Source organism: Podarcis bocagei (assembly GCF_964188305.1).
Source record: "Podarcis bocagei genome assembly, chromosome: 12".
NCBI lineage: Eukaryota > Metazoa > Chordata > Lepidosauria > Squamata > Lacertidae > Podarcis > Podarcis bocagei.
This window is the reverse complement of record NC_138137.1, coordinates 34,627,419-34,648,654: the sequence shown is the minus strand read 5'-3', so window position 1 is coordinate 34,648,654 and position 21,236 is coordinate 34,627,419. Positions and strand designations below refer to the sequence as shown.

The following is a 21,236-nucleotide window of genomic DNA, read 5'->3' as shown; positions in this document are numbered from 1 at the left end:
CACACACCAACCGCTACTTACATGCACAATCACACCACCACCCTGCACAAATAAACTCCGTAGCCAAGACTCTCATCTCCAGAACCAAACGCCTGGCTGACAAAGACCACTTGACAACTGAGTTACAGAATCTCTCAAATGTGTTAATCGCCAACGGATACCAGCAAAACAGGGTTACGAAGCTAATCCAAAAAGAAACACCCCCCAAAAACCAAGACACAGAAGAAAACAATGGCATGGCCCTCCTTCCTTATATCAAGGGCACTACAGATAAAATTAGCAAAATCCTCCATAAACACAATATCAAAACAGCCTTTTGCACCAACCAAAAAATAGCCAATATCCTCAGAAACCCAAAAGATAAAATCCAGTTAGAAAACCAAGGGGTCTATGAAATACCCTGCAAAGTCTGCCCAGCCACGTACATTGGACAAACAAACAGACGAATAAATGCACGTATCGCAGAACACAAGAATGCCGTCAAAAAAGAAGAAAAAACTTCCTCTCTTTACCAACACATGAAAGAAACAGGACACGAAATTAATTTTGCAGATTCCAAATTGCTCTTTAACATGGAACATCACCACAAGAGAATAATCATGGAAGCCATCGAGATAGAGAAACACCCTCACAACATGAACAAGCGTGACGACACGTCCCGCCTGCCAGACATCTGGAAATTAGCCCTCCCCACAAAAACCGACACCAGAACCAGAGGCACACAGAACGCCATCTCCAATCAACCACACCAGACCCAAACCCAGACCCTCTCCACAGATAAATTACAGACACCATCCAGTAGCCAAACCATAGTGGCACCTCCGGATGCTGCACCCCCCTGCAATCCCTACACAGATCTGGCTGGCACAGGGCACAAAACCACAGCTCGCCCCTATACACGAAGCCAAGCCAGAGCACAACTAAGTGCAGCACAGCCATCTTCTCAGAAAAACTATTCACAAGCTCAAGAGGTCAAGACACGAAAGCTTTAGCAACTAATCCACACCTAATGACCCTCCTAAGTGGTACTCAGAATATCACTCAAGTAATCACTCAAGATATCCCTCAAGTAATTAATGAACAAAAGAAGAAAAGGCACATTAACCTGGGAACTTCCTCTCTGCCCAGAACGTTGGAGGCTATACACCACACCCCCTCAACAGTATTTATAGGAACTCAAACACTGAGATCCTGCTCTGTTCTAGTAACAAGAAGCCGAAAGCACCAGCCTGAAGATGACGAGTGAGACCTCGTCGAAACGTCGCCTAGACACCCCAACTCTTACACGGGAAGACACCCGAAGACACCAAAACCTGCATTCCTGTACCCGTGAAAATCTACGAAAGCATATATATATATATATATATATATGAATGTGATGGCCTACACAAAGAACATAGATCTCTAATTATCTAGGAATGAAGTTTTGCAGTTGTCTCTGTAATAGTCTTAATGAGTGAGTGGAATGAAACTTCTTCTGAGGCTTTAAGACTAGCTTCTGCTCATTATGACTCCTGCTCACTTACCATAATTTACTTTTTGTCGTTTCTAAGATGGGTTTCCTCACACCCAAAATTAAAATAAAATAAAATCTGAAAACAATACAAATGCAGCATAAAAATAAATGGCAGCAGAGGGAAGCTGTGGTGCCAGTGTTAATTTCAGTAACCAAAACGGAGCTGATCATCAAAGAAAATAAGGACACTTTGCACAGCAATTGGTTCTTTTTGCAGTTTTAATGCATGGGAGGAGCCACTGGAGTTGGACAAGGACCTGTTCCTTGTGGCTATCTAGCAGAGGGGGGTTTGACTGGCTGGGTCCAGAGCATGGGCAATGCTTCATTGCATGATGGGATGTTCCCTGCTGCCTTAGAAGAGTTGGTAGTGTGACCACTCCTCAAGAAATTGATCCTGGGCGCCTTGCATTGGAATAACTTCAAATATCCCCCTTTTGGAGAAGGTAGTGAAGAGAATTGTGGTGGGGCAGCTAGCTACAAGCATTCATGGGTGTCACAGATTATTTAGATCCATTTCCAATCTGGGTTCAGGCCTTGCCATAGGACTCAGATGACCCATGGTCACCCTGATGGTTGCCCTAAAACGGTGGCCCTTTGCAGAAAGAAGGATGGGGATGTGACCTTGCTCCTACTTCTTGTGCTCTCTACAGCTTTCAGTACCAATAGCCATGCCATTCTCCTGGACTGGCTCCATGGACCGGGAACTGGGGGCACCTAAGGGACTGTGAGTCGAGGAAGTAGCATTGGGAGAGTTCTTTTCAACTGCCTAGAAGTTATGATGTGGCATGCCGCAGAGCACATTCATTCCCAATGACTATACCGTTGGGAATGGTCATTAGGAGTTGGGGAGCAAAGTACCATCAGTACATAGATGACACTCATCTCTGTTTCTCTATCACATCTGAATCAGGAGAAGCCATGGAGGCCCTGGGTCACAGTGGTGGGGTGGATGAGGGAAGGTGTCGTGAATGGTACCCGTGTGTAAGAAATTTGTCAATTGCTTATTCTGGACAGAGATGCATTTCCTTTGAAGTAGCAGGAGCAGATAGAGTTTTGGAGGTGTTTTGGATTCAGCTTTGTTATTGGAGGCCCAGATAGCCTCAGTGGCTAGAAGCACCTTCTACCAGCTTCTCCTGGCATGACAGCTATGACCATTCCTGGACTGGGAGAGCTTGACCACAACAATTTAGGCACTGGTGACTGACTTTGTGGGGATGTGTAGGGGTGTGTGTGTGTGTGTGTGTAGACACACACATACACATGTGCCAGTTCCAAATGGTGTGTGGATTTGGAAGAATCAGTGGAACAAAACAACTAATTGCTATAATCACCATTTAATTAGAGCCTATGCAACATATTTTCCTCAGAGAGCAACAAAGGTCTGTGTACCCAGTTGTCTTCAGATTTGGTATCCCTATTGTAAAGGACCTTAATTTTTGTACAGAACATTGTTAATTCTAGGTGCTCTTAGCAGTAATAAATGGTGCTTGTTTATGCCTCTTGAAGTAATGATTGTTGCAGTTCCTCTCATGTGTTTTGAGTACTGCACAGTGAAAGGGAAGGATAAAGATTTGGTGCCTGTGGCTGGGGGGGAATTTCTCTTGAGAGGCAGTGGTGTTTGTTATGCTTTTCACTCCATTTGAAATACCTTTTGGAATCATATAAATAAAAGGATTCGGTTGTTTTAAATGGGTGTGTTTATTTTTGTCCTTTTATTTTTTTATCTTCTTTTAGCTGGAAAGTGAGATTTCCACTACAGCGGATGATTATAGCTCTGAGGTAAGAGCAAAATTAATGCTTCATGTGCTGCAGTGGGTTTTCATACTTGACTGTTTTTCTGTTTAAAGACAACAGTAAAATATTTAGTAACATTTTGTATTTTTTAAATGTTGTAAATGATACATTAATGTTTGCTGAGAGAAAGTGAGTCATGTAAGATATTTATAAATGAAATGTAATGGTTGTGCTTTTTAAGTTCTATGTTGTGCAGGTATGGTGGGTATGTAAAAATAAGAAATTAGAACCATGCTGAAATTTGAAAGGGAAATGTTTGTATCACAGCTTGTCGGTTACTGTTGCAACCTGTTATTTCATTATACTTTTTAGTGTTCTGGATATATCATTATTTCCTTTCTATAGCAGATTAAATGCCAAGGTGAGTAAGCTAAAATTATTAACAGGAAAGTTTTTTGGTGAGAAAATGTCTATGAAGGAAACACTCAGCATGAGCAAGACTATAGTGCCAATATTTATTTGCAAACTTGGTCAGCAACTCTCTCCAGTTGCCCATGGAAAAGTCTGTCTGTGTTCAGTACATAGATACAGAGAAATGTAATGTTTCTGATCTCTATAACTATAGTTAAGAGATTAGAATGGGTTGTGGGCTTGCACATTCCCTCCCATCATCTCTTGCTAACCATGATGTAGTGTTACAGCTGCAATGATGCTTCTAGTTTTGTACATATCTTAGGTATTTTATGTATAATGAGCTTCTGATTTATTTAAGTTAAATATATTTAGTTATGACTAGCAAATGAACCATTTTCACTTAACAGCTATTACTTCTGTCTTGTTTCATGTACATACCGTGCATATTAAGTGAGAAATATACAGGCTGTGTGTCTGTCTGTGGCAAGCACCAGCAGAGAATAGCAGTGGCTGTCCCATTGTCAAAGAGGCTTTATTTTGTCTCTGTTGTGGCAGTAGTCTAGCGCCTGTACTGGCTTGGTGCCAGTACACCATTGCTTGGAAGAAGCCTTAGGCAAGTCCAGACTATGGAAGATTGCTCCCAAACAACTAAATCAAGTGGAGTAAAAAATCCAGATAGGAGTAGAAAACTCCTAGTAATTATTGCAATTTGATGGTGAACACAAATGTGTAGTTCAAACACGTGTAGTTTTACAGCTAAGGTTTGCAGAGGATACTTGTTCCAAAGTTTATAATCTTAATAATAGCAACTCCATCCCAGCTCCCTAGATCTGCTTCCTCTACTCCCAGATCTATCTCCAATACAAGGTGTGCTTGAAGACTATATATTTTTTTACAATTCCCAGAACCTGAATATTTTTTGTAATTGGCAGAGATTTAAGAAAACCCATGCCTGTGCATGTGTTAATAAAGTTTGCAGGATTTCACATTATACTAAATCTTTCCCCATATACTAGTATACGTTTACAGAATGTGCTACCATCCTATAAACCGGGGTGGAAAACCTATGGCCTTGCAGTTGTTGCTGAACACTTAACTTCCATCAGTCTCAGCCTGCTTAACCAATAGCACTGGTCAACAACAAATTTGTTGTCTGCGTTTTTTCAGTTGATTTAGGACGAATCTGATGCGCTGAATCCAAAAATCACATTGGTTTTGCTCAATCAGGTCAAGTTTTTGAGCTATGGCCACATATCGTTTTTTTAGGTTTTTGTTCACTGGAACTGGAAGCGTGGAAGGCATTTGTTCTGGTAGTGGAAAACTTTCTTGGCAACAATAAGGCCAGAAACTGCGCAGAACTTGTCAACAACATGCTGAATGCTTTCAGAAACCTGGGCTGCAACATGAGCATCAAAATGCACTACCTATTTTCACATATGGACTGGTTTCCTGAGAACCTGGGTTCAATGACCTGGGTTCAATAAGTGACGAGCAAGGGGAGAGATTCCATCAGGACATGAAAGAGATGGAGACCAGGTATCAGGGTCGCTGGGATGCAGTCATGATGGCTGACTACTGTTGGACTCTGAAGAGAGACCTCCCTGCCGCTGAGCATTCCAGGAGTTCCAAAAACGGAAGTTCAAGCCCTGAAGTTTGAAAAATGGTGAAGCAACATGCAATTTACGTGTACTTACCTTTATCAATGCCCACCATTCAGTTTACAGTAAACCTGACCTGATGGAGAGAAACAGATGCCATTTCCTGATTCATAAGTGCAAAAATACCCTAAATCAGTTGTAGAAATCTAGACAACATTCAAAAAGTAAAAAATTGTTGCCCAGTGTAGTCGATTATGAAAGCTGTAGTCTAGCCAAATCTGGAAGACTACTGGTTTCCCATCTCTGCTATAGAACTATAAAATAGGATAATGGTTAAAAAAAGAGTTTATCTTCCCATTTTCCTTGTGTTGTTAGCCCTAAGCCAGTGAATTGTTACAACGTTCCTGTTCGTTTGTTGGCTGCCTGCAGGAAGCCTCCAGAACACAAGCCACCCCAAAGCTAACAAAAAGAAAAAACCCCAGCTGTATTTCCAATACCAGCTACTTATAAAGTTTGATTTAGGCTGCAATTCTATGCCCACTTAACTTGGATTAAGTCCTACTGAACTCGGTGAGGTTTATTTATGAGTAGACATGTATAGAATTGCACTGTTTGACAGTTGCATACCTTGAACGGTTTTGTTTTTGCAATGGAAAAACGCAAAAGTGAATACATTTTTGTACTGAGTTCATATAGCCATTGTAACAAAACAGGTGATTCCACCCCCCTGATAAATTATTACTACTATATGGTTTTAGCGGATCCTACCTGGGAGAATCTAGAATGACAGCAGCTGACATTTTTTAAAGGAAAATATTATCTGCTTAAAGCACCACCTTTAGCAAAACTGTCCGCCACTTTTAATAACATTAAGCTTTTGCTTAATTACTTGAGTCATGACAAATGTAAAATAATTATTGGACCCCATGCTTGTGACCAAGTAACCCAGCAAGAGTGGAATAGCATTTGTGAGTTTCCTAGAGAGGATCATTTGGAGAATTTACAGCTTCAAGTAAGACTTTTACTGTATTGACATGGGAAGTTGCTGTTTAAAACTCTGGTATGCTTTCAGAATTTTAGGAGATTGATACATTTTTGGGGCCAGTTATTTACTTAATTTAAAGTAAAAATGTGATACTGACCTCTTGTGGTAGAAGGTGTTACAGTCGTACCTTGGAAGCTGAATGGAATCTGTTACGGAAGTCTGTTCAACTTCCAAAATCTTTGGAAACTAAGGTGCGGCTTCTGATTGGCTGCAGGAAGCTCCTGCAGCAAATTGGAAGCTGAGCCAGACATTTGGGTTCCAAATAACATTCACAAACCGGAATACTCACTTCCGGGTTTGCAGCGTTCGGGATCCAAAATGTTTGACTCGCAAGGCGTTCATCAACCAAGATACGACTGTACTATATTCCATACGTTGAATTGTTTTGTTGCTTTTAAGTCTTGAGCATATATTGTATGCTGGATGATATGGTTGCCATCCGTCCGGAATTTCCTGAACATATCCAGAATACTGTAGTCAGAAGCAGCATCCGGATGGAAATGGGGGGGGGGTGTGTGTCCAGGAAAATCCAAATGTATGGCAATCCATGTTGGCAGTGTCTTTTTTTCCACCTTCCTTAAAAATAGCTCAAAAACATCAATTTTTTGTGATTTTGCCATAAAAGCGAAACAACTTTGCTCGCTCCCCCCCCAAAAGTGTTGGATTTTCACTTTTTGAAACATGGCAACCCTATATAAAGGAAATATGTTGCAAGCACATTTGCCATAAACTTTTAACTTTCTGTTGTGCATCTATAAGACACACGCTGAGAATTACATAGCAGGCTGAGAATTACATAGCAGGCTTCCACATGGAAAGGTAGTGATAGTTTAGGAGGGCTATGGGATCCTAGGTACCCACATTGGAGTTTAGGACGACATTTGTATCCAGAGGCCCCATCTGAACTATACATTTAAAGCAGCATTATACCACTTTAAGCTTTCATGGCTCCCCAGCCCCAAATAATCCTGGGAACCATAGTTTGTTAAGGGTGCTAAGAGTTACTAGGAGAGCTCCTCTTTCCTTTCACCGAGCAACAATTCCAGAGTTAGCACATGGGACAAGTTTCAAGCACCCTCCTACACAGGCGGAAAGTGCTTCTTGAACTCTTGAGAAGAGGAAGAGGCAAAAATGCCTCCCAGAGGCATCACTTCGCAGTGCATGGTAGCCCACTCTGGATAACCTCAATATTGGGACAAGTTTCTTCATGGAAACATAGCATCTACTTGCACTGGTCTGGATCCCAACCGCCCTGAGACCTGCGGTTATAGGGCGGTATATAAATTCAATAAATAATAATAATAATAATAATATAAGATGGACCTAGGGTAATATGAGAGGATAGAATTCACGTATGAGATGAAAAGGATGGGGAATGTCGTATGCTCTGTCCTGATAGGGAATTCATTTATATATTGTACCTTGGAGGGTTTTTTAGAATTGGTATCTGCACATGCTGCAAAAGGTTTAATGCTTTAATGTTTAATTCAAACCACCAGTTTATTTTCAGTAGCGCTTAATAATTCACATGCTTTCTGTGTGCCTTTACACCGTGGCGAAAATTGTTGAGTTAAAACAAAGTTTTAAGTTGGAACGAGATGACCTGGAATAATAACGGACTAGTTCAGCAGACAAATTCTGCAGCTCTTTTTATTGAACAGTAATGTTAATGACTTCTGTGTTTTGCTGTTCAGTACTGTAAGCATAGACATTAGATTGCAGGTTCCTGTATTTTAATAGTGTTCTATTCCTCAGCCCAGAGTCTGGCTTTCTGGGAATGAATTACTTACTTATTTATTTACTTACTTAGCTTTTATTTATTTGTAACATTTATACACTGCTTGATTGTAGAAAAAAACTCAAAGTGGTTTACTAAAAAGGTAAAACAATGAAATTATCACTTAAAATTTTACAGCAAAAAGTTAAAACAACAAAAGACTGTAACAAATCGAAACTCTCATCAACTTTCTAAACATCTGCGTAGGTTTGTCTAAATAAGAATGTTTTAGCGGGTGCCAAAAAGAATACAGTGAAGGTGCTTCATATCAGTAGTGTTGTGGGTGCTAAGATCCCCCCCCCCATATACAATATTTTATGGGAATCTTGAGCAAATCATGGCAGAGTATTCTTTTCAAAATCATGTCACTTAAAATTTAGATATTTGGCCCTTTCATGCCCCTTCATTCTCCTAAGGCAATAAGTCATAGAATTAACTCCCACTGAAACACCAAAAATACATTGATAACTCACTTCTGCCAGCTTTTAAAGTCTGTCTTTTGGTGTATGTGTATTACAGAAACTTTGATCTATTTTCTGCTGATATGCACATCTTACTTCTGGACAGCATATCAATATCATATCTTTTAAAATAAAAAGGTGCTACATGGAAAATTGGTATGTAAATCTGAACACTGTGGATTTGGAACCCTATAAATATACAAACTGTTTATCTGAACTGGTTCAGATTTTTGTATGGAAAACATGCCATGGAAAACAGCAGTGTTCTTTGTTATATCTTACTGTCTGAAAAGCTATGGACTTACTGGCTATATTTGCATAATTTGAGGGAGGAATAAAATGTAATCAGGCAAAGCTAGAATCTGAGGCTGTAATCCTGTGTATGTTTGCTGAGGAATAAGCCCCTTTGAATTCCATGGGACTTAATTGTGAGTAAATATGTGCAGGGTTGCATTGTAAGTTACAATTTAAATTTATAATGCATCTAGAAATTCTTTTTATACAGGTAAATGGTTGCAGTTTTTTGACAAGAACAGAGGTACCTGCAGACTTTATTAGGGTATAGTATTTAAAATTAAATCATGGCACTCAATACTAAACACACTTGATGCTTTGCATTGGGGAATGTATCAGGATTGCTAACAGAAATTCATTTTCTTGCATGCCATAAAAGTTTACTACCTTATGTAGTTTATATATGTATGCTATTGCTCCTTCAGTAATCTTTGGAAGACAAAATTCAGTTTATAACTGATGTCACAGCAGCGCTGTATTGTTACTGCTCTTCTGGGGCAAATTATACTAACAAAACAGGTTTCCATAGCAATGTGCTAAAGTGCTATCTGATGAGAAGGAAATGTTTTAAGTATCCTCACCTTGAACAAATTTTATAAAATGCTGAGACGCTAAGGAACTTGGATTGGTTTAGGAAGAAGAATTTGGATTTGGAGAGAATTATTCTGAGCTTGGGATACAGCATTCTATAGCACGACTGGAGATGATGGAGAATGAATTGGCTGGAAAACAGCAAGAGATTGAAGAGCTAAACAGAGAGCTAGAAGAAATGAGGGCAGCATATGGTACAGAAGGATTGCAACAGGTATAATTACCTTACGTTGCTTTCTGCATGCTTTGTGGCCGTACACACAGTCCTTCAGTATTGCTTGTCATAATTCAAAGGCATTGAATGTGAGAGAGAAGAATGTCAGTGGTGTCCATGTTCATTATCATTTTGCTTTATGAAAGAATACCATATGTCGTAATGCTTTCTATCTCTTTTGGTTTTGTGTTCATGAGTTTTGCTCTTGGCTCTGTGAGTTATAGCAGAAGAAACATTGACCCTCTATTGAAAAGACATGGGGTCGCGCGCGCCCCCTTGCAGCCTATTTCTGTGTTTTTATTTTTAAAAAGGACAGTGCCAAAATAGCACTTGTTCCTTCTATTAAACAAGAAGAACCTTGTTACCCGAGTTGTACTACAAACAGAATGAAATCACCTGCCTAGTTCTTAAGTAAGGAAAATGACTGCTAAAATTGTGTCTGCACCATATTATTAAAGGTTCTATGTATGTAATGTGTATATGTGACCATAGTCCACATTGGTTTCTCATCTGTCCCTGCCCACGGTAAAGATGGGGGTGACCATGGGAACAGGATGGCTGAGCAATCTGCCCAGTCATTGAATTTTTGTGCAACTGTACTGGAACAAGATTTCAGCCAGCCATGTAGATTCACTGCTGGGTAATTTGCACGCACGCCATGCACATTTAGATAATTTACACGTGTGTCAATGGGCAATGTACACATGTGCATCTGATTTATAGATGTAGATGTATAGAGTGGCTGGGGCAACCCAGTCATATGGGCGGCATACAAAAAATAAATTATTATAAATTATTATTTGGCCTTTGGCCTGGTGCTTCTGTGCATCAGCTGACAGAGGACAGTGCCAACTGTAAACCAAACAAAATCTGGAGGGGAAGCTCGAAATATGTTGAAGAAAATTATTGTGCAAACCCACTCCATTCCTAAAAATAGTTTTCATAATGTGTTTTGAGTGTGACGGGTCTTTATCAGTGGCAGTAGTCACTACTTGTTTCCTTAGTGAGGGGCTTCTTTTTATTAGGGAGAGTGCTTTACAGCCCAAGCTTTGTGTGCAACCCCTTTCTCTTTGTATCCCCCATAATCCCATCCCAAAAACTATTCCAGAAAGTGTAGAGATAACCTGATGCAGCAAGGAGCAGTGGAAGAGGAACCAGGAAATGGGGAGTGTATTCAAGCACTTGGGAGGTGGCTCGTGATTCTTTGGTTCTTGGGCATTGTTTGTTCTGATAGGCCAGATAATTCTTATTCTTACCAAGCATCTGGTTTTTAAAAAATACCTTAAATCAAGGAAATGGTATGTGCTGCCTTGGCCCCATTGGAGCCAAAAGGTGGGATAAATATTTGATTAAATAAAAATTAATAAATGAACAGCTTTAGTTGTTTCCTGCATTTAATTGAAGCTGCTTTTGGACCAGATAAATTTAGCTTAGTATTGTACCTTGGGCAAAATTGTCAGTTTTTCATGTTAGCTTGTCTTGTTTTCCTTTGATACTTTGCTGTTTAGATTGTATGCGTGAGCATTCATTTGTGCTTTGCATTGTACAATTGTACATGGAGATTATTTGGATAGGTTGTGAGCTTTTTGCTTGGTTCTGCAATCTTGAGTTATAGGAAATCTCTGAAAGGATTTCACATTTGCAGATTTTTTTCCTAAGAATAATTTTTAATGAATGAAAAAACATCTAGATTTTCAAAACACTGTATACTGCTGTGCTAATTACTTATCTTAGATGCTCCTTTAGACTGTACAACCTTTTACAAGTTTGACTCTAGATCTTACATTGAAGTGTAAGGTCCATCAAGTTTGACAGGAAGAGAGAGGCTTTGGAACTCTCCTGGAGAAGGTTCCAGTCCTTTCCCAAATCCATTACTGTTCAGTCGCCATTACCTTCATCACTGAGGCCATTGGAACTGGCAGAGCAAAGGGTTGCAACAAGGTCTGCTTTATTTCTGCAATTCTGATGGATGTCCAGTTTTTATTAAACAGATACCGGTAGTTCCAAAATCTTCTTCTGGGAAAAAGCTTTAGAATGGGGGACGGGAGAGTTCACTTTAAGCCTCTTTAAGAATAGAACTTTTAAAGGACCATCAAATATTGGTACAGAATCAGATATTCGCCTTTTAAAGTGTTAATCAGGGAAACAATATTCTTAGTGAATAAATATGTATTCTTTTACACAATTGTACTTGGAAAGCTGGGCTGGAAACACCTGGAGCGGGATGTATCTTTTAGTGTTTCTCCAGAATAGCTGCTGCTGATATGAACCATGTTAATATTACAATTTCACCTCCTTTAGTTACAAGAATTTGAGGCTGCTATCAAAAAAAGAGATGACATTATCACACAGCTCACTGCTAATCTGCAACAAGCAAGGAAAGAAAAGGATGAAACAATGAGGGAATTTTTGGAATTGACTGAACAGAGTCAAAAACTGCAAATTCAGTTTCAACATGTAAGTTATTGGTAACAAAATTTATTAGCCTTGAAGGCTTTGCCAAAATACATAAACGGCAATCTGTCTCTTCTTCCATTGAGAAGTCCTGCTTCTGAAGGATCAGTATGATATATTGATGTCTCCCCCTGCCCACCCCCCACACTGTGCAAGGATTAGTCCCAGTGAATAAAGTGGGACTTACTTCAGTGCAAACTATTTGCAATTCTGTTAAAGCTAATAAATTTTGTGGGCTTATTTATGAGGTTGTTCTGAAGGTGTGGCCACTAAATTGGCTTGCCTCATCACACTACAGGTTAACTGCTACAGCTTGGCTTATACTTTTTGTTCCTTGTAATTTGGGCACTACGAAAAGAGAATGTATATCTGACATAATGCAACCTTTCTTGGGACAAATAATTTTGTCTCATTGCATCCAAGACAGTTTGCTTCACAAAAACGACCCACAAAAATACAGTGGCAGAAAGGCTGAGCGAGCCCATATTGTACTCCAGGCTTGCAGAGAGTAACAACATTAATTCTCTAGAATACAACGCATGTGCTGCTTTAATGGAAAAGAAATGAAGAATGCTAATTGGCTCCAACCACCATATAATTTGATAATTGTTATTCAAGCAGTTGATCTTTAATAAGTAATTTTGTGTGTAAGTTGCAGGCAAGTGAAGCTTTAAGGAACACTAGTCATAGCAGCACGGCTGCTGACTTACTGCAAGCAAAACAGCAGATCCTTGCATATCAGCAACAGCTAGAAGAACAGGAGCAGCTATTGAAGAATTATCAAGTGAAAAATGAAGACTTTGAACTGCAAGTTTCCCTTCTGCAACAGAGAGTCACTGCCTTCGAAACGGTATATTTCTCATTAAGCTTGTGTTTTTTAGAGGCATGTGGTGATGGTTGAAAAGAGATACAATCTCTTTGCCCCAAGTGTATAGGATTATCTAATTGTTACAGCATGCAAACACGGGAACACACTGCGTAATTGTGTGAGTGTAATGAAAAAGTGCTTCCTTTTAGAATTATTGAAAGTATTGTTCTAAACCGCTGTGATATATTTCTATGGTACTGCAGTATATAAATATGTTGACGACTAAATAAGCAAATTAAATAAATATATGCAAACTCAAAAAACCTGAAATGAATTTGGACCTCTTAGAATATCATATGTGGAAGATACATTGATGCTATATAAACGGTCAAGAATTTATCAGTTCTTATGCAAAATTTGAACAATTAAAACCATCAAAGCCAGTGCTGAACTAGATTTTTATGTGTCTTTTTGTAATATATTAATAATACATGTTGTTTGTATGTGGTGGGGGGAATGTCTAAGATAGATGTAATGGATATAGTCATGCTAGTTAAATTGTGTGTCACTCCCAATTACATATAAAAAGTATGGTGGGGACCAAAGGGAGTCTAATGTTTACATTTAAATGGTTGCGTGGGTAGCAGAACCTTCCTCCACCTTACTTTCTCACCTCAGATACTATCACTACTGCTATTTTTCCTCCTCCTCCTCCTGCTCCTGCTCCCAATCTGTTCACCATAAGATTCCTAACATGGGTCATTTCCAGTATGCTTATTCTTAATATTTATTGGTCATTTTCCTCACAAAACTGGCCCAGAGTGAGTTATCAAAACAAGTTGGGAGATGATGCAGGGAAAGTATTCTGCTCATTTCTCTCACTTCCCTCTACCTGAAGTAGATATTAGATTATCTCCCCACCACACACACACACACACACACACACACACACACACTGGGACAGGCACATGAACAGTTAATGGCTTTAAGTTAAATTTGATAACGTAAAGTAAAAAGAAGCACATTGTACATATGGTAGGCATCTATTTAAAATAGTGTGTATATGCTTTGGAAATCACTCTATATGCTGTCTTCAGAACATGCAGAAAATGGGCCATACCACTTGAAATCATTTTGTTTTGTTTTTATAAAGCAGTAAGTCAAATATGGTAATTCAAGAAATAAAGCAACTTATTTCTATTACAGGAAAAATGCAAAACAGAGGAAGATTTTACTAAGAGGAAACTACGGGAAAAGGAAACAGCTATTGAAGAATTGGAGGCAAAAATTTTAGAAGAGGAAGAAAATATATTTATTCTTCAGAAAAAACTGTCAGCTGCTGAGAAATCACTTGAAGAAGTAAAAGAAGAAATCTTGCAAAAGAATCAAGAGATACAGAATGTGAGAGTAGAATTAAGCAGCTCTAAACAAAAGGAAAGGCAATGTTCTGATGAAATAAAGCAATTAATGGGAACTGTGGAAGAGCTACAAAAGCGATATCACAAAGATAGCCAGCATGACAATGATACTGTAGAAAGAATGGAACTTGAAGCACAAAGGAGACTTGCAGACCTCAGAGCAGAATTGGAGGAAGTTCATGGGCAGCAGATTGTGCAAATGAAGCAAGAGTTGGTTAGGGAACATACAATGGAGATTGAAAAGCTTCTTGCGCAACAAAAAGCAGATATGGAGAGAACGTTGAGTTTACACTCTGGTAATACTAATGAAGACCAGATCCATTTAATGAATATTGCAATTAACGAGTTGAACCTCATGCTTCAGGAAGCTACTTACCAGAAAGAAAAGGTGAGGCAAGATTTATCACAACAGCTTGAAATATTATCCTCAGAAAAGTCTGCTCTGCAAAATAAAGTTGAAGATCTTTGTCAAGAGCTGGACTTTGCAAGAGAGCAAATTCAGAGAGCCAAGCAGACCATAAATGAGAGAGAATCAAAGTTACATGAAGTAGACCAGTTACAAATCACTACCGCAGAACTAAAAGCACAACTTGCTGCTGCATCTGAGATCAGGGAAGAATTAGAAGAGAAACATGAGGCAGAAGTTACAAATTACAAAATAAAACTTGAAATGCTAGAAAGAGAAAAGGATGCAGTTTTGGGCAGGATGGCTGAGTCTCAAGAAGCTGAACTAGAGAGACTGAGGACTCATCTTTTGTTTAGCCATGAAGAAGAGCTATCAAAACTTAGAGATGATCTACAGCAAGAGCACAGAATAAACACTGAAAATCTTAAAGATAATATGATTATGCAATCTAAACAGCAGTTGGATGACTTACAAAATGAAATGAGCAAAAAGATGGAAGCTATGCAATTTGAAAATCAAAACTTAATAGCAAAGCAGAATGAGCTCACATTAGAAATAGCAAGGCTAAAAGATTTGCAGGAGTCTATTGTAAATTCTAAATCTGAAGAAATGATGCTTCAGATCCAAGACCTCCAGAAAGAGATAGGAGTGCTTAGACTAGGAGAAAAAGAAAAGGGTACACTTGAGCAGGAAGTTCAGGTGTTGCAGCTGAAAACAGAATTATTAGAAAAGCAAATGAAAGAACAAGAAGATAGTCTTCAAGAAAAATGTAGCTTACTTGAAACACAAAACAATTTTCTTGAAGACAAAAGCAATGCTCTGAAAGAGAAGCTAAAGAAGTATGCTATTAAGAATACAGAAGAAAGCTTCCCTGATGGCATTAGTTCCGAGTCAGAAGAATTTGATTTGCAAAACAGAATAGACAATCTGATAGCAGAAAATGAGAAACTTGTAAAACAAGACATTGAACTTAAAGAAGAGATTGAGAGGCTACAGAATTCCTTTTCATTTGCTGAGCATAATTACCAGGAACTCCAAAAAACCCATGCTTCTCTACTAAAGGTAAAATTGGATTTAGAAGAGAGCAAGGACAAGCGAGAAGCGGAATATGAAGCCAAGCTCCGGGCTTTGACAGAAGAGATCCAACATTTACAAGGAGATACATCAGTTGTACTGAAAAGTCAAAGTACGATTGTTTGTGGTAAGAGAGAGAAGATCTTAAGATCAGAAACATTTGATGTTGAGGAGGTGGTTGAAAAAGACACAACAGAGCTTATGGAAAAGCTTGAGGTCACTCAGCGTGAGAAGCTAGAACTTTCACTGAGACTTTCTGATCTTTCTGAACAATTGAAATTAAAGAGTAGTCAGATATGCCAATTAAATGAAGAAGTTAGATCTCTAAAACAAGATAAAGAGCACATGTCAGTGAAATGTAAAGAACTAGAAGTGCTAGTTAGCCACAGACTGGAAGAGAATATGAACTCATGTGAACATGAGACAAAATACCCCAATGGGGGGCTACAGACAGGACACCCCAGAGTTTGTGAACACACAGGCTTTGTTCCTGATTCATACAAAGACTATGACAAAGCTATAAGAGAGGAGAAACTGATCGCAAACCAGAGTGTGGTCCATCATGTTCCAGTGGAAGAGACAATTGAACTTTCAATATCAGAGCCAGAATCACTGTTGGATAACTTTCACCAAATGAACGATGGGCTAGCAGGAGGCTCTTCATGTTTGAACCATTTGCAAAGTGAAAGCGAGCTTCAGGAGCAGTTGGATATGCTGAAATCTGAACAGGTATTTATGGTAACCCACACAATTAACATTTCCGCTATGCTATGCTCAGCAGCTAATATGTCTCCGTGTAATCCTATGCATATTTACCCATAAAAAAGTCCTACTGAACTCATTAAAAAGAGTGGCTGTGCTTTGAAATTGAGAACGTTCCCTCTAAATCAATCCAGTCACTAGAAGGACTAGTAAAGAGTCAGCATTTTCTGGCAAACGTTACAGCCTTGTGGGTAAGTGTGATTTGAATTTTTGCAAAGGAAACATGGTTTCTTAGTATGGTACATAGTGAACATCTGGGGCAGAAAAGTTGGGCAGGGAGCGGAAGAGATGTGGCAATGTTTAGTGAGAACTTTGGTATTCAGGGGTTTTTTATTTTGCATGATCGATTGAAGTCTTGTAAAATAAGCTCAAATGCTCATTTGCCGACGTTTTGATGCTACGTTTAAAGCCATTGATTTACAGAATAGAAAAATTTATTAATACCCTCATACGATGCCCATCTCTACTTAGAGCGATTTAAAACTGCAGATGGAAGCCCAGCGCATTTGCCTGTCTTTGGTTTACTCGGCTCACGTGGACCAAGTGCGCGAATGCATGGAAAATGAAAAGGAGAATGCACTTTCTGCTCTTAAAGAAGAGCTCCAGTCCCATCATGCACAAGAACTGAATGAACTTATGAAAAACCAACTAGATCTTCAGAACGTTAAAAATCAAAACTTAGGTAAAGTGGTGAAGCAGAGGAAAATTCTTTTTGAAGTTTTAAATATGAGGCAGTATTTTTTGTATTAGTAGATCGTTTTAGTTTGGCAGCAGTAGACCATTGCATACATTTTTATGGTGCTCATGATGTAGTGTATAAAGCATGTTTTGGTGTCTTATTTTAATTTTGTGATTTCTGATTTAACATTTGTATCTGGTTTATTTGTTTATTTTTTTAAATAGTTTTTTTATTAAATTTTCCATTTTAACAATCCAATCAAATCACATTAAATATTCCAAATTATAAATACATATTATATAGTCCAAATATTCTGCCAAATTATAAATTTTTATTGGGACTTCCCATGCTTCAAGTTTTTTTTTTGGGGGGGGGGGCTCTGATCATCTCATATCTCTACTGCCTTGAGTTTCCAATAGTTCCTTTAAATCTTCCTGTTTGTTAACCTTCCTAACATCTGTATCTGGTTTGGACCTTAAAAAGCAATGCTATAGTTTGTTTGTTTATTACATAAGATGCTAAGGTATACAAATGCAGAACTCTGACTCCTAATCTGAGGCAGGCATTTGGTTTAGCAAATTCCAACCAGCAGATTATCTCAAGATTTTACTTTGTGCAAAGCGGTTGGTTTATTCTTTCTGCTTCCTCTCATGAGTGAGAAAGATTATCAGGTGGGATTTGGTTGCTCCTTAGGAAATGCCAAACTTCAGAAGAAGTAGCTAGGTGTCCAATGTTGAGAGGCTTCAATTCATTTCCTGCCTTTGCTTGGAGGCATCTCTATGTTTCTTTGACCCTCCACTGTTGTCTTCTAATTTCACTGGTTGGTGACTGTAATAAATCATTCAACTGATTGCTCTGCTTTGTATTTTAAATTTTATTATAGCGTACAGATAAAACAGACCCAAATATCTGTCTTTATTGTCTCCCTTTCTCAAAATGTTGGAAAGCATTCTAAAATAAATAATTTTCAGTGATGGTTTATCTTCACAGATGCAGAAGGCCAGTCTCCATGGGTGCATCTAGAAAGGCTTAGCAAAACAGTAGCTGAAGAATGTTCTAAGCTCACTCAGGTGAGAAGCATTTTACCACAGGATACTTGCAAATCCTGTGTTCTTTCATCTATTAAAATTAAACCAAAAGTTCCTCTATTGTGTGCACTTGTGGATCCCTACATCTCACATGAGAACGATATGGAAGAAGAAGAAGAAGAAGAGTTTGGATTTGATATCCCGCCTTTCACTCCCCTTCAGCAGTCTCAAAGCGGCTAACAATCTCCTTTCCCTTCCTCCCCCACAACAAACACTCTGTGAGGTGAGTGGGGCTGAGAGACTTCAGAGAAGTGTGACTGGCCCAAGGTCACCCAGCAGCTGCATGTGGAGGAGCGGAGACGCGAACCCGGTTCCCCAGATTACGTGACTACCGCTCTTAACCACTACACCACACTGGGCGAATCTCTTAGGATTGTTGAATTGTGGATCTACCTCTTGCTAAATTCTCTTCATGCCCATTTTAGGAGGAAGAATCAAGATGTTATAATGGTTTTATTGGCCTCGTCCTGTTTGCTTGATACAGTCAGATGCAATAGGAATATGTTTAACTTTCTTCCTTTGTTTATAGTCCCTTTGCAGCGTTCAACTTGAAAATGTTTCACCTGCTGTTGAATCTGGTGCTGGGGAGAGAGGACAATCGAACTCGGTGTTAATATCAAGAGCAGAAGCCCAAGGTAACAAAAAACACAAATATTAATTTTATAGCCCTGTCTTTTATCTCCTTGGTAGCAGTTGTAAACATAGAAATGCTGTTTTTATCTGAGGAGCAACTTGGAGCTGAAGCTAGCACTGGCTGGAACATAGCAAGGCTGGGAAAGCTAGAGAAATCTCTTTACCAGAGTTCAGCATGGCAGTGGATGGCACAGGAACAATTGGAGCAGTGATATTCTGGCAGAATGTTAGCTTTCTAGATTGGATTCAGGAAGCCTTGGAGGCCATAGCTGTGGGCAAAGGGGCTAGAAAGAGGCTTGAGAAGTCTAAAGGGAGACTCAACACAGTGGACTTAGGAAAGGGTTCCGTGACCATGAGAGTTCTACAGCAATTTAAAAATTGTTATGGTCCAATGGGAAAAGTAAGCAGCTTGACTCCATGGTAAAATACTTGAGGTGAATCATCAGAGCTGCTTGAGAGAATAAAAAAGAGAGGTGAAACTGAACCAAGCTCACTGGAAAAGAGGGGATATTAGAATTGGAGGGACAGAAGTCTGAGCTGCAGGACCAACAGCATGGTCATGGGAATATTTTTTTAAAGTCTCTTTAACATTTAGCAAGTAACTGAAACCAAGTCCAAGATTTTGCTCCATAATACTTTAAAACCTAACAGGGACAGTAAAAACAAAAAATGATATTTAGGAAACAATTTAATGGCTATGGTGTGCTAGGATTATTTCCCCTTTGCAATAAGTTGCTTGTAGAAAATATGCCACATTTGGCTGATTAAAGAGGAGAAAATCATCATCTGTGGCAAGGTAAAAAGGATATACTACATTTTCGAAGAACATAGCAGTAGAATGCTGTTTAATGTAATGTTTGTAGAAAGAAAAGAAAGGAATACACAAGAGCAACACAATAATTGTGTTTAATTCATTCTCTGCCTTTAGCTTTGCAAGGAACCCTGCAAATTCTTCTGAGCAAGATAACGGAAGAGTATCACAGATTACTGGACTATCATTCAAAGTCTGTGAAAGACAGAAAAAAGGTAGGTTGCTTTTTGCCTGTATCCTAGACAGAATTAAGGAGCGAGCCGCTTTTCTGAGTTACACATGCATAACACTGCATTGTAAATATCACTGATGGTAAGGGAAGTACTTATTCCCATAGTGCATAGTTAAACTATGGCACTTGCTTCCAGTGGTGATGGTCACCAGCTTGGATGGCTTTAAGGAGAATGAAACAAGGCAATTAATGGCTAATGCATTATATTTCCGTTTATGGGAGGCAGTATGCCTCTGTATACCAGGTGCTGTGAACCACCTGGGGAAATGTGCTGTTGCACACAGGTGCTGCTTGCGGGATTCTCACAGGAATCTGGTTGACAACTGACAACAGGCTGCTGAGCTAGATGCATCTTCTCTTATGTTATTTAAGGATAGAATATATATTTTTGGAAATTCAATGAGGCTTACTTCTGAGTATACATGCATAGAAATGAAGGCACCCAAGACTGTTGACATAATAACTTAAGCACAACCAAAGAGCTATGAGTTAGATATATATACATTTCAGTGGCAATATAGTTTTATCACAACTTCGAAACTGTCCACATTTATGCAGAATTCAGCAGGATATACAAAAAGTAAAATGTTAGCAGCAATTTTAGAAAGAAAGTTAATGTTCCATGTCTCCCATTTGGTTCTATTTAATTTTCTCCAGCTTGAAGAGCAAGAGGCATCATTTGCAGAATACAATGGAAAAGAAAGCAACTGTCTTCAACAGAGTGTAGAATGTTTACCTACTCCGTCACAGGATCTTGCTGGTAAAGATATACATTTAAAGTCAGATTAGAAGATCTGTGTAATATAAGCAAACAAATCCATTTAAGTCGGTTACAAAGCCACAGACCCTTCCCATATTGGGCAAATCTCAAAATGTACATGGGGTGGGGGGAACATTGAAGAAATTCTAGAGTGAATAAACTTGGCTAGTGCTTTGGGGGTGTGGAATGAAAAAATAACGCTGACAACTCATGTGAAATATGGAGGTACCATTTTGATCTGGGTACTGCATGTATGCTAGTTGAGGAGCAAGAACGGGGAGAAAAGAAAGCTCTCCCCACAACTGAAGACCAGGGGCCACTTTCTTCTGAAGGTACCTCTGTACAACTTGAACTGACCTGAATCTGGGCTTGATTCAGTATCTTTCTACCTTTAGAATATGCCCTGTGCTGGCCCATCTTGATGAAGGCCCCACTCAGTTATAATTGTCGGGTTGAGAATCCTGAAA

The 21,236-nt window shown here is 39.1% G+C and overlaps 1 protein-coding gene across 13 annotated transcripts in view; it reads left to right on the top strand.

Moving 5' to 3' along the window:
* Window positions 1-21,236, top strand: part of AKAP9 (A-kinase anchoring protein 9) — a 109,492-nt gene that overhangs the window by 22,871 nt on the left and 65,385 nt on the right. For 8 of the 13 annotated variants that reach the window (XM_081163116.1, XM_081163114.1, XM_081163110.1 and 5 more), the window contains exons 3-13: window positions 3,251-3,295; window positions 9,051-9,104; window positions 9,474-9,644; window positions 11,946-12,101; window positions 12,751-12,948; window positions 14,113-16,533; window positions 17,038-17,248; window positions 18,236-18,315; window positions 18,863-18,968; window positions 19,895-19,992; window positions 20,667-20,769. In XM_081163116.1, coding sequence (XP_081019242.1) covers window positions 3,251-3,295; window positions 9,051-9,104; window positions 9,474-9,644; window positions 11,946-12,101; window positions 12,751-12,948; window positions 14,113-16,533; window positions 17,038-17,248; window positions 18,236-18,315; window positions 18,863-18,968; window positions 19,895-19,992; window positions 20,667-20,769 — 3,643 coding nt within the window. The remainder of the gene's footprint in view (window positions 1-3,250; window positions 3,296-9,050; window positions 9,105-9,473; window positions 9,645-11,945; window positions 12,102-12,750; window positions 12,949-14,112; window positions 16,534-17,037; window positions 17,249-18,235; window positions 18,316-18,862; window positions 18,969-19,894; window positions 19,993-20,666; window positions 20,770-21,236) is intronic. The other 5 variants (XM_081163112.1, XM_081163115.1, XM_081163117.1 and 2 more) reach the window with 5 other exon arrangements.